Source organism: Salvelinus alpinus, chromosome 19, assembly GCF_045679555.1.
Source record: "Salvelinus alpinus chromosome 19, SLU_Salpinus.1, whole genome shotgun sequence".
Lineage (NCBI taxonomy): Eukaryota > Metazoa > Chordata > Actinopteri > Salmoniformes > Salmonidae > Salvelinus > Salvelinus alpinus.
This window is the reverse complement of record NC_092104.1, coordinates 48771343-48787733: the sequence shown is the minus strand read 5'-3', so window position 1 is coordinate 48787733 and position 16391 is coordinate 48771343. Positions and strand designations below refer to the sequence as shown.

At 47.7% G+C, this 16391-nt stretch overlaps 1 protein-coding gene across 12 annotated transcripts in view; it reads right to left on the bottom strand.

The window, feature by feature from the left end:
• Positions 1-16391, bottom strand: part of mctp1a (multiple C2 domains, transmembrane 1a) — a 206702-nt gene that overhangs the window by 4745 nt on the left and 185566 nt on the right. For 11 of the 12 annotated variants that reach the window (XM_071353886.1, XM_071353893.1, XM_071353889.1 and 8 more), the window contains 3 exons: positions 9206-9315; positions 8680-8789; positions 7492-7589 (listed from right to left, as the gene is read on the bottom strand). In XM_071353886.1, coding sequence (XP_071209987.1) covers positions 7492-7589; positions 8680-8789; positions 9206-9315 — 318 coding nt within the window. Of the gene's footprint in view, positions 1-7491; positions 7590-8679; positions 8790-9205; positions 9316-16391 lie in introns of those variants that run through there. The other variant, XR_011669133.1, reaches the window with a different exon arrangement.

Here is a 16391-nt window from a genome sequence, read left to right as displayed (position 1 = left end):
CTTCACGAGCTACGGCAGTTTAGGCTCCAGCCTCAGTGCAGCAGTGTGTTGTGTTGCTTCGTCTATGAAACCCTGCAATATGCAATGCTAACTGTATTCACCATGCCTAGGCTTGACCACGCAGTACTTTTGGAACTGTACACGTCTGATTAAGAACAAGTCATATCGAGGCCAACTACACACGGCCTCCATTAAAATAAACACAATTAATGATTTTCTCCTCTTCCGTCTGCTTTGTTCTCTGTCAGACAAGGACCAGACAGTCGAGACACACTGAACAAACTCCACCTGTGTGTCCAAAAAGTCCTTTGGCAAGAAAGGTAAAGGAAAGGCGATGTTGGAGATTTTCTCAGAGAGAGCGAGAGCGAGAGCGAGAGCGAGAGAGAGAGAGAGAGAGAGAGAGAGAGAGAGAGAGAGAGAGAGAGAGAGAGAGAGAGAGCGAGAGCGAGAGCGAGAGAGAGAGAGAGAGAGTGTGTGAGTGAGAGTGTAGTGGCGTTCCAAAAAAGGTCCAGTTGCCAGGACCACAAATCCAAATTTAATCTCGACACCGTCGCCCTAGAGCACACAAACAACTATACCTACCTCAGCCTAAACATCAGCGCCACAGGTAACTTCCACAAAGCTGTGAACGAGCTGAGACGCAAGAAGGGCCTTCTATGCCATCAAAAGGAACATAGAATTTGACATACCATTTAGAATCTGGCAAAAAATACTTGAATCAGTTACAGAACCCATTGCCCTTTACAGTTGTGAGGTCTGGGGTCCGCTCACCAACCAAGAATTCACAAAATGGGATGAACACCAAATTGAGAATTCTGCTAAATGATCCTCTGTGTACAACGTAAAACACCAAATAATTCATGCAGAGCAGCATTAGGCCGATAACAACAAATTATCAAAATCCAGAAAAGATTCTACAACCACCTAAAAGGAAGTGATTCCCAAACCTTCCATAACAAAGCCATCACCTACAGAGAGATGAACCTGGAGAAGAGTCCCCTAAACAAGCTGGTCCTGGGGCTCTGATCACAAACACAAACAGACCCCACAGAGCCCCAGGACAACAACACAATGATACCCAACCAAATCATGAGAAAACAAAAAGAGAATTACTGTACTTGACACATTGGAAATAATTAACAAAAAAAACTGAGCAAACTAGAATGCTATTTGGACCTAACCAGAGAGTACACAGTGGCATAATAACTGACCACTGTGACTGACCCAAACTTAAGGAAAGCTTTGACTATGCACAGACTCAGTGAGCATAGCCTTGCTATTGAGAAGGCAGACCTGGCTCTCAAGAGAAGATAGGCTATGTGCACACTGACCACAAAATGAGGTGGAAACTGAGCTGCACTTACTAACCTCCTGCCCAATGTATGACCATATAAGAGACACATATTTCCTTCAGATTACACAGATCCACAAATAATTAAAAAACAAACCCAATTTTGATAAACTCCTATATCTACAGGGTGAAATACCACAGTGTGCCATCACAGCAGCAAGACTTGTGACCTGTTGCCACAAGAAAAGGGCAACCAGTGAAGAACAAACCCCATTGTAAATAGAACCCATCTTTATGTTTATTTATTTTCCCTTTTGTACTTGAACTATTTGCACATTGTTACAACACTGTATATAGACATAATATAACACTTGAAATGTATTTACTATTTTGGAACTTCTGTGAGTGTAATGTTTACTGTTAATTTTTGTTGTTTATTTCACTTTTGTTTATTATCTACTTCACTTGCTTTGGCAATGTTAACATATGTTTCCCATGCCAACAAAACCCTTAAATTGAAATGGAAATTGAATTGAAATTGAGAGGTAAACAGAGAAAGGGGGGGGGGGGGGCAGAGAGAAAGAGAGGCAGTAAATAGAAAAGGGTAAACAACAACATTATAAATCAGGGGTTCATTTTTTATTCATTACCATTGTTATTGTTTATTTTAAATCGGGCAACAAATGAAGGCTACAGTATTTAGCTCGATGCTTAGCCTCATACTAATTATGGTACTGTATGTTGAGGTGGACAGGGAGCCATATGACATGGATTCAGTACTGGTTCGTTTCTGCAGCACACATTGTCTTTCATAGATACAAAGGAATCGTCCGTTAAACACGGTGGGTATAAAGCTATCAAAAGCAACTCTCGGAGTTCCGTTTTCAACTCAGTAATGGGTGTTCATGCATAGTGGCTTAGCCTCAAAAACCAAAGGCTTGTCACTCGATTTGCCCCTCACTCACAGAGACAAAGTCGTGCAACACACAGAGACATACTACGCTGGCATCCCTGAAAGCCTGAGGTACACTACACTCCACACTGACTGACACCCTCTCAGATTCGCCAGACAAGTGACTGACGTCATCTAAGCGTTCCCCTTCTCCAGTGTGGTCGCTGTTCGCTGCGGCCGGAACACAAGAAATCCCTCATCGTGGCTGTCTGAGAGCGCTAGCTAGAGCTTTCCCATTCGTCTCCTACCGCTTAACAGTGCCACTTCACCAGGCATTGTCTAACCTAGCCTTCATCTGTCTTACACCATGACTCAGACACATCACACGGGCATTACATTAAACCCCCCCCCCCCCCCCCCCCTCCTAACCAGCCACGCACTGTAGGCTATTTCATCTCCCCTTCAACAGCGGTCACCACCAATGTTTCACCCATAAAGGGATCGGTGACTGGCGACCATACGCTCCTCGTGTTCGCATCGCTAGCACAGCAGACGGGGCTGATTCAGAGCCGCTATCCACGGCCTACGAGCAGAACATCTGACAAAACACAGGATCAATTTACAGCTGAACAAATACGGTTGAGTGAATGGGCAGTGCGAGAGAGGTCCGGAGCGGACGATTGCAGAGTGGAGGAACTAGAAGAGGGGTCCTGTACATCTGTACTGGTTCTGGTGATGTGCACAGATCCGGGGAGAGAGAGAGAGCGAGAGAGAGAGAGAGAGAGGGTCCAGCCACATAACAGTGGGGGTGATGACAGATACTGTTCTCATGTGGGTGGGGATAATTTTCTCGTCTGGCCAACTAAAGCAGACACTGGAGCAGACGCCGAGGGGACACAGGTTTTATACGGCCCCGTCCCATCTGTTCTGCCGCTGGTATGCAGGGCTGCGCTGTGTCAGTCAGAGTTTCATTACGGGCGCTTAGGGGGCCGTCGCAGAGCTGGCAGGACGCCATCGTCGGGTGAGGCTGAGATCCTGCCATGTCCATACGTGAGGGAGTGAGGGAGGGAATGAGTTCATGAACGAGAGAGGGAGTGAGTGAGGGAATGCACATTTGGGGGGTGGGACAGGTTCACTTTCAATAAGTGCTTTGCCAGGAGCCGTTCTGGTTACTTTCTGGAGCACAGTGACAGTCCTGACTCCTGAGTTCTGTTGTTCATATATCATTGGACAACATTGGGCATATTTTCAAAAGCATGCAGGGAGTGAGGAAAAAGCCGACAAAGTATCCGAAGCAGGATATTGTGAGATCCCTGCCTGTTAGTGCCCCATTATAAAATAAAACGCCTACAATTCCCCCCCCCCAAAAAAAGATTTAGCAATTTGGGACTGTCTGTTGCCGTTCAAATCAAAATCAAAACTAGACAAACAAAAGTTTGCATTTTGGGAGAAACTCGTTTTCTTATCGAAAGGAGGGAACCAGACAGAAGAAAAGGAAGGGGGAAAAAACAATAATAGCTCAATCAAAAAAATATCTCTTTCAGAAGAGCTGCCAGGGAGAGACGCTCTCTCACACGTCACCCGTTCCCTTCCACCTTCCAGGTGACAGGCCCGCCGTGCAGCATTCGCGGCGCCGCTCGCTGGTGCTCACGCTCACCCTTCCTAATAAAGCTACACCGCCCCGCACAAGAAAACATGGCGAGCTAGTTAAAGTCAAAAAAGAGGAGAGGGAGAGGAGCAAGTGAGAAAAAACCCCAAAAGGGGTAAAGAGAGAAAGAGAGGGAGTGGAAAAAGGTGACGACAGTGAGCTAGCAATTTGTTTAAAAACAAAGTGTGGAGCACAGAGATAACATCTTTGGGAGACAGTGGGTAAAAGACCTGGCGCTGCTCAAAGGCTGCTCCACCCTCGCTCCTCTCTCCTCGCCACCCTCCCCCCTCTCTTCTCCCCCATGTCGACAGTCAAACTACAAAACAGCCTTTGAAGTGTGCACTGCGGAGGGGGCGCCGCGCATACCAGAGAGCATTTTGTTTAGCAGTGTCAGACGGTGGCGGCTGGCGGTGTCCCGGGACCCGGTGTTCCGCACGGCTTTCTATTCTCTCGCTCTCACTGCCGCCCTGTCGTTAAGCGAGAGGATCCCGGTTTGAAGGCGCCTGGGTGGGCGGGCGGGTAGCGGAGCGGGAAAAGGCAAATATAAATAAGTCAATGAGAGGAGACAGAGAGGGCGTTTTAATGATACTATGCTGTTTCTACAGGGGGAGAAAAGCTGCTGCAGGCTTCATCTTTTGTGATGCCTATAACCTTGCATTAGGGGTATTAAACGGTGCCAAAAACAACAGCTAGCGCACCGACACCCATAAACAGGGGACTCAGCGGTACTCCTGTTGAGTTTTCACAGAGAAGAAGCATGTCAAGGTGAAAGCAGGCAAATAGACAAAGAACAAACGGAACGTTTCCCCGGCAAGTCTGTAGGCTGCTGAGTGGAGACTAATTGCTTGCTTCAAGTGAAAGATTGAAATGTGTCCCAGGGACGATGAGGGGGCCTGTGGCAGAGCAGAGTGGAAGACGTGATGGATGGTGTTTCACAAGTAGCCTCAGCCCTTAAGCCCTTTCCAGTCCCCTACGCCCTGCCTTTGACCTCCTGACCTCTGGGATCCCCTCCTCAGCAGCCAATCAGAGCCATCCTCAACATCAAGATTGTTTAAAAAAATAATAATTTAAAGTCCCCAGCCTGCATTTGGAGTTCAATGACGAGTCGTGTCTATTTCTGTGGAGGGGTTTAAAGTAAACCTGCTACTTTATATTGGCTATAAAGGAGCACTTGCTATGCTAATTGCTATCTTCCTACTTATGCAGTCCACAGCTCACATGGCTAATGGCATCATAAAGCATGCTGGTACACGGAGCTGTCCCAAATGGCAGGTTGGAAATACTTAAGTTGATTATGTCTGTTGGCCTCGTTTAAGGGCACATGAAGGATTCCCCTAGCCTAGAATGCAAGGTAGCTTACTCTGGTATAAAAATCACAGCCAGCCATCCAGAGGGGGAAGTATACAAGGCAGCCATTATGGTTACAGCCTCTGAAGAACATTAAGCCCGGAGGAAAACGAAGCAGCTGACAACGTGAACTGGCTAGTAGGTAGCGGTTTCAACCAATGTGCCCCCCCCCCCCCTTTGTTCTGGTCTTTAAAGGTGGTTCACAGTGCTGTTCGAGGCCCAGGGTCAGTGAGCTGAAGAGCACATTTTTATAAAGGCCCCTGTAGCTGTCGTGAAAGTGCACTGTTAACGGTTCACTAGAGCTGAGGGAGTAGCAGCCGTCCAGCCCCACCAACCCAACTGCCAGCACTTCATGAGCAATGGCCGCCTCATGAACAATGCCGCAACTGACTAACAGCAATATGCTGCTTGATCCATTGCTCTCAAAACACAAAACACACGCCCACAGACAATCCCGGTCTCTGTGAACGTACACATATCGGCAAACCAAATAAATGTGAGACGTTATACAACAATAAACACATAATGCACCTGGGAGACCACACACACGCACGCACACCCAGAGCGAGAGAAAGAGAGCGACAGGGAAAGAGACTTTGAGAGATGGAGAAATAGAAAGAGGGAGAAAGGGAGTGAGTGAAAGAGAGAGAGAGAGAGAGAGAGAGAGAGAGAGGGTACAACAGTTCTTCCACAGAATAGACACAGAGCAGCCGTTTGCATGCCAACCTGTGGCGCAGCAGCCTGTCTGCCCTTTGTATATAAAGTCATTAGAAAGTCATCAGCCCTGGCTGCTCCAAAGCACCTCTAAAATGACGTGGAGTGCTGAGCTGGCCCTGCCCTGGCCTCAGAGAGGGCCACCAGGGGGACAACGTGGGAGGTGTAGAGGGCCCTGAAATAGCACTTCATTTGTTATCCGCAGAGCTGGCCGGCTGGACACGCGCCGGGGAGGGGATGCTCCATTTAGGCCTGCGGCCCTCCAGCCTCAGCCTCCCCTGGCCTGGCCCCTGCAGGCCCCTGTGACCCAGAAACACAGGCAATGCGGGGAACCCACCACCGGAGGCAGCGCAGCGGAGAGAGTACAGCACAGCAGAGGAGGGCAGAACGTTCTGGTTCGATTTTAGCCACGGAGCTCGCAGTTTTCCGCTTCTGGAGCCGAGCACCCAGTCCGGTGATCAGGAAGTTATATTTGGCTGGGAACAGTGGTGTGAGACGAGGGTGTCGCAACCTGGTGCTGAAACCTGTTACCAATTAACCCTTCAGCAGCAGCAGCAGTAGTAGCAAGAGCTCCAGGGTCCGTGGGCTGTGTGTGTGTCTGTGTGTGTGTGTGCGTGCTTTTGCCTGTGTGTGTGTTTGCATACGCCTGTCTGCCTGTGTGTGTGTGTGTGTGCACGCGCGCGTCCGTGAGCTATCCCGACCAGCCACCCCTCATTAAGGGGCTCGTAAAGCCCTCCTACCTGCCGGCCCCTCCGGCTCCAGGTGTGCAAGGTGGCTGCACCTCAGCAGAGGGCCACCTTGGCCTCATTTGGGTCGGGGCTACTTGCCACTGGAATGGCTCTGGAATACCGTAAAACAGCACGGGGCGTGCTGGGGGCGGGGCTGGGTGCGGAGGATTACGATCCTGTAAAGATCAAAGGGGTGGCGGCCAACAGGCGATCAAAGGAGAAGCATGTCGGCACTGATGTGGCAGGGGATTGGGTCGGGTGTGCGTCTGTGTCGCTCTGCTCTCAGCAGCACGCCCTGAGCACCAGGCATTGCTTAGCGGTCACAGAGGACGCCGCCCCCGCCGCATAACAGGCTCACTTTCACAAGCTGCCGTTTAATTGCAGTTAAACAGTGGCAGCACCTTGGCTGGGCGCGTTAGAGCGTCGGAGGTAAGAGTTGATCAAACCCCGCCGTCCAACCCAGCGACCGCAGCGTTAATCTGATCTCACGGTTAATGTAGAACTAAACCGCGTGAGGGTGGTTAAACTGTTGGTTTAAATCTATAATGACTTGCTCACAACAGCATCTCTATAGGAGCCACTTCTGGATGGATTCAAACAGCCAGCCCATAAAGGCCTTCACTCACTTAACATTATCCATTCTGTGGTGATGGAATGGAATCAGGAAGTATTGAGCAGGAAAAACACTTAATAATGGTTGAGAAAAAAAAAAAGGTCATATATTGTTTTCCAATATGTGTTAGCAATGAGGCAGTCTATATAAATCACTAAGGGACATCAGTGAATACATAGGTATGGAGGGAGAGCGGGAGAGAGAGAGAGAGAGAGAGAGGAGTGGGAGCAGGGGAAGAAGGGACGAAATCACACCCACCACTTGTATATCCGAGGGGACTCTGGACAGGAAGTCCAGGAGCTCGTTGTTGTCAATGTTGTACGGGTCACGGAGCTTCTTGGTGAATTTATTCACCCCTGCAGGCAGAGGGGGAGAGAGCTGTTCAGCGCATGGGTCACAAGAGCTCGCCTACCTTCTATTTCTTTCTCTCTCTGTATCACTCACACCATCTTTATCTTTCTCTCAAACTCCTCTGTTTCACTCACACTATCTTTCTCTATCTTGCTCTCTCTCAAACCTCCTGTGTCTCCCATACTCTCTTTCTCTCACACTATCTTTCTCTTTCTTTCTCTCTCAAACTCCTCTGTTTCTCTCCCACTATCGTTCTCTTTCTCTCTCTCTTTCTTTCTCTCTCAAACTCCTCCGTTTCTCTCCCACTATCGTTCTCTTTCTCTCAAACTCCTGTCTGTTTCTCTACCACTCTGTTTCTCTCTCGATCTCTTTCTCTCACACGCTCTCTCTCCCATGCTCTTTCCACTCTCTCGCTCTTTCCCCCTCTATTTTTCTCTCCTTCTCTCGTTCTCCGTCTGTGTCATCAAAGCCCTCTTTGAGCCCTTCAAGGTAACTCGATGTGTTTCAAAAGCCGAGTGCAGACACCATTAGAGACCAGAGCTCCCCTCTCCACCCCTCAAGGAGGTGCTGCTCAGCTCTGTCTGAAATACTCAGCTCACTGAGTTTGTTCCCTGAGCAACTGTGCCATGGAGGTAGACACCAACCCACATGGCAGGGTTAATAAAGGAGATATAATGATTTTCCATTCCCAATCTAGCCCACCTTACTGGTTACATTACATAAAGGTACTGTAAACAAAGAACTTCTAAAGGCTTCCGTAGAGTATATATATAAAGGCTTCATAAGCCCTACATAAATCATCTATAAGCATACGTCATACACTATAAACAGTGTATAAACATACAGTGCGTTTTTGTCACATCTAGCAAATTCACCAAAGGTCCTATACTGTTCCATTGTAGTCTTATAAATGTATATTACTACTATGTTTATAAGACAATGGAACAGTACAGTACCCTTGGTGAACGGCCATATGTGACCGAATGCACCATTGTATGTTTATGCACCATTGTGAAGCATTTATGTAGAGCTTATGTAGCCTTTCTGTATGCTCTATACAGCCTTTAGAAGTTGTACTTCGTTTCAGGCACTCACCCCAGGCCAGGACAATGTAGCGTAGGGGGATATAGTAGATGAGCACAGTGGCCACACACAGTGCAACAATGGCCAGCCAGCTTAGGAAAGGCACTGTCCAGTTAAAGGTGCTGTGGAGAGAATGGGAGAGATACGTATTAGCCCTGAAGGAGAGAAAAAAACGAAACTATTCAGGAGTCTAGACTAAACACGTTTATTTACGTGGGGGGGGAAATAACACGCATCCTTTAATTCTCCAACTTTACCCTACAAGTGAAACTGACTCGGGAGTCTCAATAACTTTACTGCCTGTCCTCTGCCCTGTGTGTAGCTGAAACGTGTATGTGTGTGTGTGCATGCATGAACGGGTGTGTGTGTGTGCACATAGTGTGTGTGTTCCAGCCAGCTTGGCGGGGCTGAGTAAGATGTGACAGGGGGGGGCGGTTGGTGAGGGCTAGCGATGCCGACAGCGCTGGCACGGGGAAGCGGGGGACGAGGGAGCATTGGAGCAGCGGGCCGGGCGCCGAGGAGGAAGCTTACGACTCACTTCTTTATCCTCTCGCCGTAGGAGGCTACTTCATCCAACGCATTCTGCACACTGATGCACACATCCTGGATGGCATACAGCTTGTTGATGAAGCCCTTTCTCTCTGGGTCCTGCAAGGACAGATACAGAGAGAAGGAGAGAAGGAGGAGAAGGAGAAAGAGAGAGCGAGGGCACGATAGAGCGATAGAGAGAGAGAGGGGAGAGAGAGAAAGCGAGTGAGAGAGAAAGAGAGACGGGCTGGGCACGTGCATCTTTCAACAAAGAAAACATTTAAAGAGCGTCAAAGACTTGAAGCGGGGAGCCAAATCAGGAGAGATTCTCCTCCAGTTGACTGACTACTCTCCAGGCTGTAATAGAGATAAAAAGTCAGCAGAACGAATCCCAATGTTTCCCTCTTACAGCGAGCACACGGGGAAATCTGAATATGTGAATAGGGCGGGGGATTTAGCTGAATGCCAAATGGATCCATCAATCTTTCTAATGCCAAAGACGGGGCCCGCTTAGCTGTTGGCAGCACACTGTGACGTCACCAGAGGCGACATCCTTATCATCGTTAACGCCGTCCGCGCCGGGACGAGCACTTCCTTCTCAACATTTGACGGTCGAGAACATCAGCAGGCCCAAAATGGACCACAGAGTTACGCGTCGGGCCGATGGAAAAGCCCCCAGTTACGTGTATTAGACAGAGTACAAAAGAAGTCATGCAACAGTCAATGAGCTGCTGTAGGACTGACCGACAGAACGGACTGGGACAGGATGTGGTGACTGACTGAGTGAGAGTGGGTGAGTGAGTGAGGACATAAAGACAGACGCAGACTGTTGTGGTGGGGGTGTGCACATGCTTGGAGGAGAGGGGGCCGCAAACCAGGGCTCTCCGTCTCTGTCTCGGGACAAAGACAGACTAAGAGCATAGGATTGATTCAGCATTACACCACCACAGTGACCTGTGACCTTTCAGGAAGTTCACTTGTAGTTTGTAAAGACTGTCACCTACGGGCTGATTGTTGATTGTCAGGCAGGTTTACTCAAAACCACTTATTTTCAAACCCACTTTACACTTCCTGGCAGTATTTGACGTCTATGAATGTCCACCTGTGTATGACAATGCTACAGGTACACACTCTGGTCATGGCCTTCAATAATCAAATGGAACATCCTAGAAACAACAAGCGGCTAATTCATCTCATTAAAGAGAATTAGTGGATCTTTTTACCCACCAGGCCCCAACCCCAAATCCTCCCCAGAGCTCCCCAATCGCCCCCCTCCATCGCAACCCTTGTCCTGCTCTCCCTGCTCTTCCTGTAGGATCAGATATTTGAAAAATGAACCTGGATGCAGCCAGCAAAAACCACATGGCCTCCTCGAAAAACCACACAAGACAAATAGATATAATTAGACAGTGTCCCAGGGTTATTTTTCTTTGCAAATATTTCACAAACCTCCTTTCTCCCCCTTTCCTCAGCCCCCATCTGTTCTGTATTACTGGGTCCAACAAAGCCCCATGTCCATAGTCCATTGTGTTGGGTTGTGTTGGGCTTTGTGTTCTGGGCCTGGGGAGTGTTCTCGGGGCTCCGGGGAGAGTGTTTTGAAGGACAGGGGAGCGGTGTGAGAGAGCGAGTGGGGGCGGAGGGGATAGGTTAGAAGTCAGAGGAGCATAAACCATTGCCACATGCCCCTCGAACTGTGGGCTGACTCCTATTTCCTGCCTTCAAACATAGGAGGGAGGTAGCAAAAACAGAGCCAAGGAGAGCCTTGTTTTTTCTCCTGCTCCCCCGCACTCCCCAGCAGTCACATATGGACTAGACTAGAGCAACCTGCTCTAGAGAGAAGCTTGATGCGAACAGCTGGCTCGGCTGTGGCCAAGTAATACGCCTCAGAATGACTTGACAGTACCTTTAGTTACGTTGTGCTACCTTCACCTTGCTTTTCTTTGCCCCTTTTCTGTTGGCAACCTTGACATCCATTGCGACCTTGCCACGCACTATAATGTCATCACCGAGGGAAGCGTTGATATAGAGCACTCTGTCTTGGATGACAGCGCCATTCACAGATCATTGCGAAGGTCAAAAGTTGCCTGTGACTTGTCTTCAAAAGTGTGTGTGTTGAAAAAAGGAGAAAATACAGACTCGTGTCTGCTTCTCAGAGAAGGATTTGACTTTGACGTTTAATGTTTGCACCCTTCCCATTTCGAAAAATGTCTTTCACGCGTGTATGTAAATGATTCGGCGCCGGCAAAAGAATCGCGTAGCATCTGCTACACGTCAGACATGATAAAGTTCAAACGAGTCAATCGAATTGTAGGCTTATGTCCTATTTCTTGTCGGTGTTGTACAATTGCAATGCCTTGATGAGGCTATGCCATTGCTAACCCTACTTAACAGTTATAGGCTGGTTTGATTCAGATGAATCTGGCCTACAACAAGCGGATGTCACTAGTTTAAGTCACACTTGTCATGTGGTTTCCATGGCCTGATCAACAGTGGAAAGTAAGTGTTGGCAGATCCCTAACGCTGGGTGCTGGTGTCACATACCCGGCCTATTCACACCTAACAGGAAGACCAGCTAGAGACAGAGGGAGACTGCGGTGCTAGACCTCCCAATGGTAACCAATCGTCACCCGAGCCAACTCTGTACTGTACTCATCTACTCAAACTTCTCCAAATACAGTGGCCTCCCGAGCGGCGCAGAGGTCGCAGTGCTAGCTGCGTCCCTACAGACCCGGGTTCGATCCCAGGCTGTGTTGCAGCCCAGCATCGTCCGGGTTAGGGGAGGGTTCGGCCGGCCGGGTTGTCTAGTGACTCCCGTGGCGGGACGGCGCAACGCACGCTAACACAGTCGCCCAGGTATACAGTGCTTCCTCCGACACATTGGTGCGGCTGGCTGGCGGGTTAAGCACGCAGTGTGTCAAGAAGCAGTGCGGCTTGGCGGGGTTGCGTTTCGGAGGACGCACGGCTCTCGACCTTCGCCTCTCCCGAGTCTTTATGGGAGTCGCATCGATGGTACAAGACTGTAACTACCAATTGGGGAGAAAAAGGGGTAAAATAAATAAATATATAAAAATACAAATAACCTTCTCCAGCACAAATGGGGCAAATAGGAACGAGAGCCAGATGAAACACTTTGTTGCCTTACGTGAAGATTTTGGCCTGTTTGTTTGCTTCAAGGTCTGTGTCTTTGTGACCCATCCTACCAGGACTGTAGAGGTACATTATAATCCTCTAATGTGTGCTGACATTTCACTGACTTGAAAAAGAAAACAACTTTGAAAATGGATGACTTGATTCATTTCCCATCATTAGAGCTGTATTCATAATGAATTTGTGTGTGTGCAGGGAGTGTGGTGGCAGGGGCCACTGGTATGTCTGTCTCTGTTGGTGCATTTATTAAAAAGTCTCGTCTAATTATGTCAGGGAACTTTGTTGCACATAAACAAAACGCAGACGACGATCAGCTCCCTCGACTCTCTCACCCCACCGCCACGGGCTCTGAACTACAAGTCACAGACTTGGAGTCAGTGATATGGGATTCTGGATTCTGCACACTACGCTGTGTGTGTGTGTGTGTGTGTGCGTGCGTGCGCTCGTCCATGTGCATGCACACACGCATACAGATGTAGGATCTTCATTTGAGCCGATTTGCCACAGCAGGAAAATAATCCTACAGCAACAGGAAATGTGAATTATAATGTGAATTATAATGAATTTTCGTAAGGAAAAATCAAGTCTGACATTTCAAAGTGGAAATTTCAAACTTTAGAGGCCTTTTTAAACCTCAATTACACTAAAAGTTTGAAATGTTCTGCATTGCGGGAATGTTCTCCTGAAACAGGGTGATCAAATTAAGATACTACATCAGTAAGGTTAGGATTGAATGGTTTCTCATTCCCATCGGTGGCCCCTCTCTGGATTTGGGTCTTTACTGGGGACGGTGGGCCTGTATTTCTGTTTGCCATTGGAATGACTCTGCTCCAACGTCTGTCAAACAGCCTAAGTCCTTATAGTGGTGTAGAGGGAGCGCATATAAAAGCAAGCATTTTGAGGCTTCCGTTCTGTGTTTGGTTGATCTGGACTGTGCTGTTCCAACTGTAAGTCCTGCACGGGGGGGATCATGTTCGAATTTACCTAATGGATGTTCCTGACGGATCATTAGATCATCGAAGTGCTATCGACCTCTCGTCATGACGACATCAAACGTAGCCCGCTTTAGATTGGACTAAACGATCTGTCGGAGAGAACGGCTCACACGCAAACATCAGCGCGCTACATGCCAGTTCAGTTGGATGTGTGTGTGTGTGTGTGTGTGTGTGTGTGTGTGTGTGTGTGTTGCTCTCTCCAACAGATCATTTAGTCCAATCTAAAGCATATGGTGCAGTGCCACTCAACAGCGGAACCTGATGGAGCTCAAGAGGAAGCCAGAGGAACGCTCTATTTTATATCTGAGACAAACTGCATCGAGCCCTGCTGGGTGTACTGTACATGAAAGGGCTGTGTTTCAGCGTGAGGGACAAACATTCTGACGTCAATTCACTCACTGGGCTTTCACAGCCACAAGATTTCGAGGGCTGGTTTCTCTGCTGGAGGAGATTTTTTTGAATGTATGTTTATTTGTGTGTATTTGCACTAATACTGCGAGTGCATATGTCCATACTGTGTGTGTGTGGGTGTCTGTGTGAGTGCAAGTGTGCGTCTGTGTGTGTGTGTGTGCACTAGTGATGCGTGGGTCAGCGGTTCACCTGCACCCACCTGCAATTTCTAATAATCCGCAACCCCCCAGACTATATGTGATAAAGTGTCAAAATCTGAAGCCCGCACCAGTTCCTAACCCACAAATATAGACAACGGGCTGTACAGTCAGAGATGGCGGAACAATTTTTTGACAGGGGGTGCGGGATTTATTTTAAGCCTAATTTAGATATTTTCTGCTTATAATTTGCATTTTGGTACGCTATTTGTTAGTCAGTATCATCATAATTAGATACAAGCAGTTTCTCTCCGGTCGTTGCTTGCCCTAGAAGACGAAATAAACCCTTGCTCGTACGAACGTCATAAATCGATAGAATGAATGCTTCAACATCTGTGAAGTTTCCCTCGTTCGTCTCCGCTTCTCTCACAGAGCAAAGAGTTTCAGTGCAACATTTCCCAGTGACATCCGTCTGACCGGTTTTAAGGAAATGAAAAGCTGTGGAAAAACGACGTTTCTGATACGATTTCAGTTCAGCTTGGGATGCATATTTTATGCGGTTGAATACTAATCGGCTTTTATGATGCTGCTAAAGATATCCCCTTTACAGACGGTCCCTAAACACGCATCCACTCTCTCAAGATGAATGTATTCTCTTCACTCCTGCTCCTGAGTCGAAATTTACATTTTGTGTATCATTTCACAGCAAGAAATGCTTAATTCTGCAGGAGTTAATATATTAGGCTACGTGAGAGGTTATAGACCTAGCCAACGGTCAGTGTCCAGATTTCAGTTGCTATTCCATTCAACCCATCTGAACAGTACAGTTCCCTTGACATATTTGAAGTCCTCATCTTGGGACTGTCGAATTTGTATAGCGCCTCACAATCATCACACGCACTACCATCATCCTCTTTTATCCATTTCACCAAATCTTTCCCAAACATTACTGTTCTGGCCCTCCCTTGTCCTTTGTGTTTTAAACTCTCCCGTTTCACCGCTTTTCTCTTATCCGATTACATGTAGTTATTTTTGCCTCTGTGGAACGACGCTAACTTTTTCTGCCCAAGTTCCCAAATGCGTTTGGCAAGTGGCGTGCATTTGGCACACGTAGGCTGTAGTTAGGCCCTGAAGCTTAGGCTTTAGCCAGATTCAAATAATGAAAGAAAAACCTCAATGTAGCCTATAGATATGAACTGCACAATAATTAGACAGGCATTTCATTGTTGTCTCTTTATTCAACCCACCCGCCACCCACCCGCCATTCATCCACACAATATTTCATGACCCTTAACCCGCCCGCCCCGTGGCTATGAGTCAACCCGCGCATCACTAGTGTGTGCGTGCCCTTTCATCTGCGCATGTGTGTGTGTGTGTTTGCTTGTGTGTGTGCCTGTTGACTTGTCAGCTGTGTGTTGATCCCCGTACTGCTGAGCTTGCCTTCCTATAAGTGTCTGGAGCAGTTCTCCCTATCTGGGAAGACATGGAGGCGACACTCGTTAGAATGTTGGGAGCTTGGTAAGAGTCTGTTAAGGAAAGACAACCTGCGGTGACACTAGAGAGAGCTTCATATACGCACAGCCAAGTTAGGTTGACTGAACTCCGCATTGTGCTTCGCAGGGCGGCGACGTTCCTGCAAATTCATTTAGTCACAAGTCTAAGCATTGAAAAGGGAGACGCGAATAGGGTACGCCTCGTGATATGTTTCATCTATGCTCTCATTTTTGTCTGAGAGGAATTGCTGTAGGGTGGGATACTAGATGAGCCATTTTGAACTCTATAAGAGACAGTTAGTTCTGAACTGACTTCAGGCTTTGAGAAGGAGGGAGGTCACCATCTATAAAGATGGCATCTCACATGATATTATTCTTCCCTAACAGACACATCATAAAAAAAATATAAAAATACAACCCCTAAGCCTATTCCACAGCAGTCAGGATGAGTGTGAAACTCTGGTGACCGCTCGCTGCTGTGCTTAAATTGCACCCTTCCCCCCCCCCCTTTTTTTTTGTGGCGCACAATAAAATTGAAATGTCATATAAAACGTGACAGGATGTTAATTTAAGGCTCCCAGAGGGCATTTGAAACAGTTCTTGTTGATTCTGTAACAGCAGACAGCCCATAATCCCCCTCTTCCACCTCCGAAACAACGGCAGTAAAGATTCAAGCTGCTAAATGCTTTCAGGGTGACACCATTTCCAACCAAGGCTCAGAATTAGCAACGGCAGAACAGCACAGACATAACAACAAATCAAGCGTTGGCTCTCTCATATTTCTTTAGTTAACAAGAGATTAAGCAAAATACACAGTATAACTTCAGTCATCACAAAATACTGAATGGTTTAAGAGGAAAGGACTACGGAGCTACATGGGAGTGCACTTGGGATAAATGCAGCTGGGTTGTTTCACGAAACGAGTGCCCTTCGCGTCCCTTTGCTATTTTAGTTCAAAATTGTGCGCCAATATTGAATGTTAAAACCCTGCTATAACAAATGAAGTGCCTTTT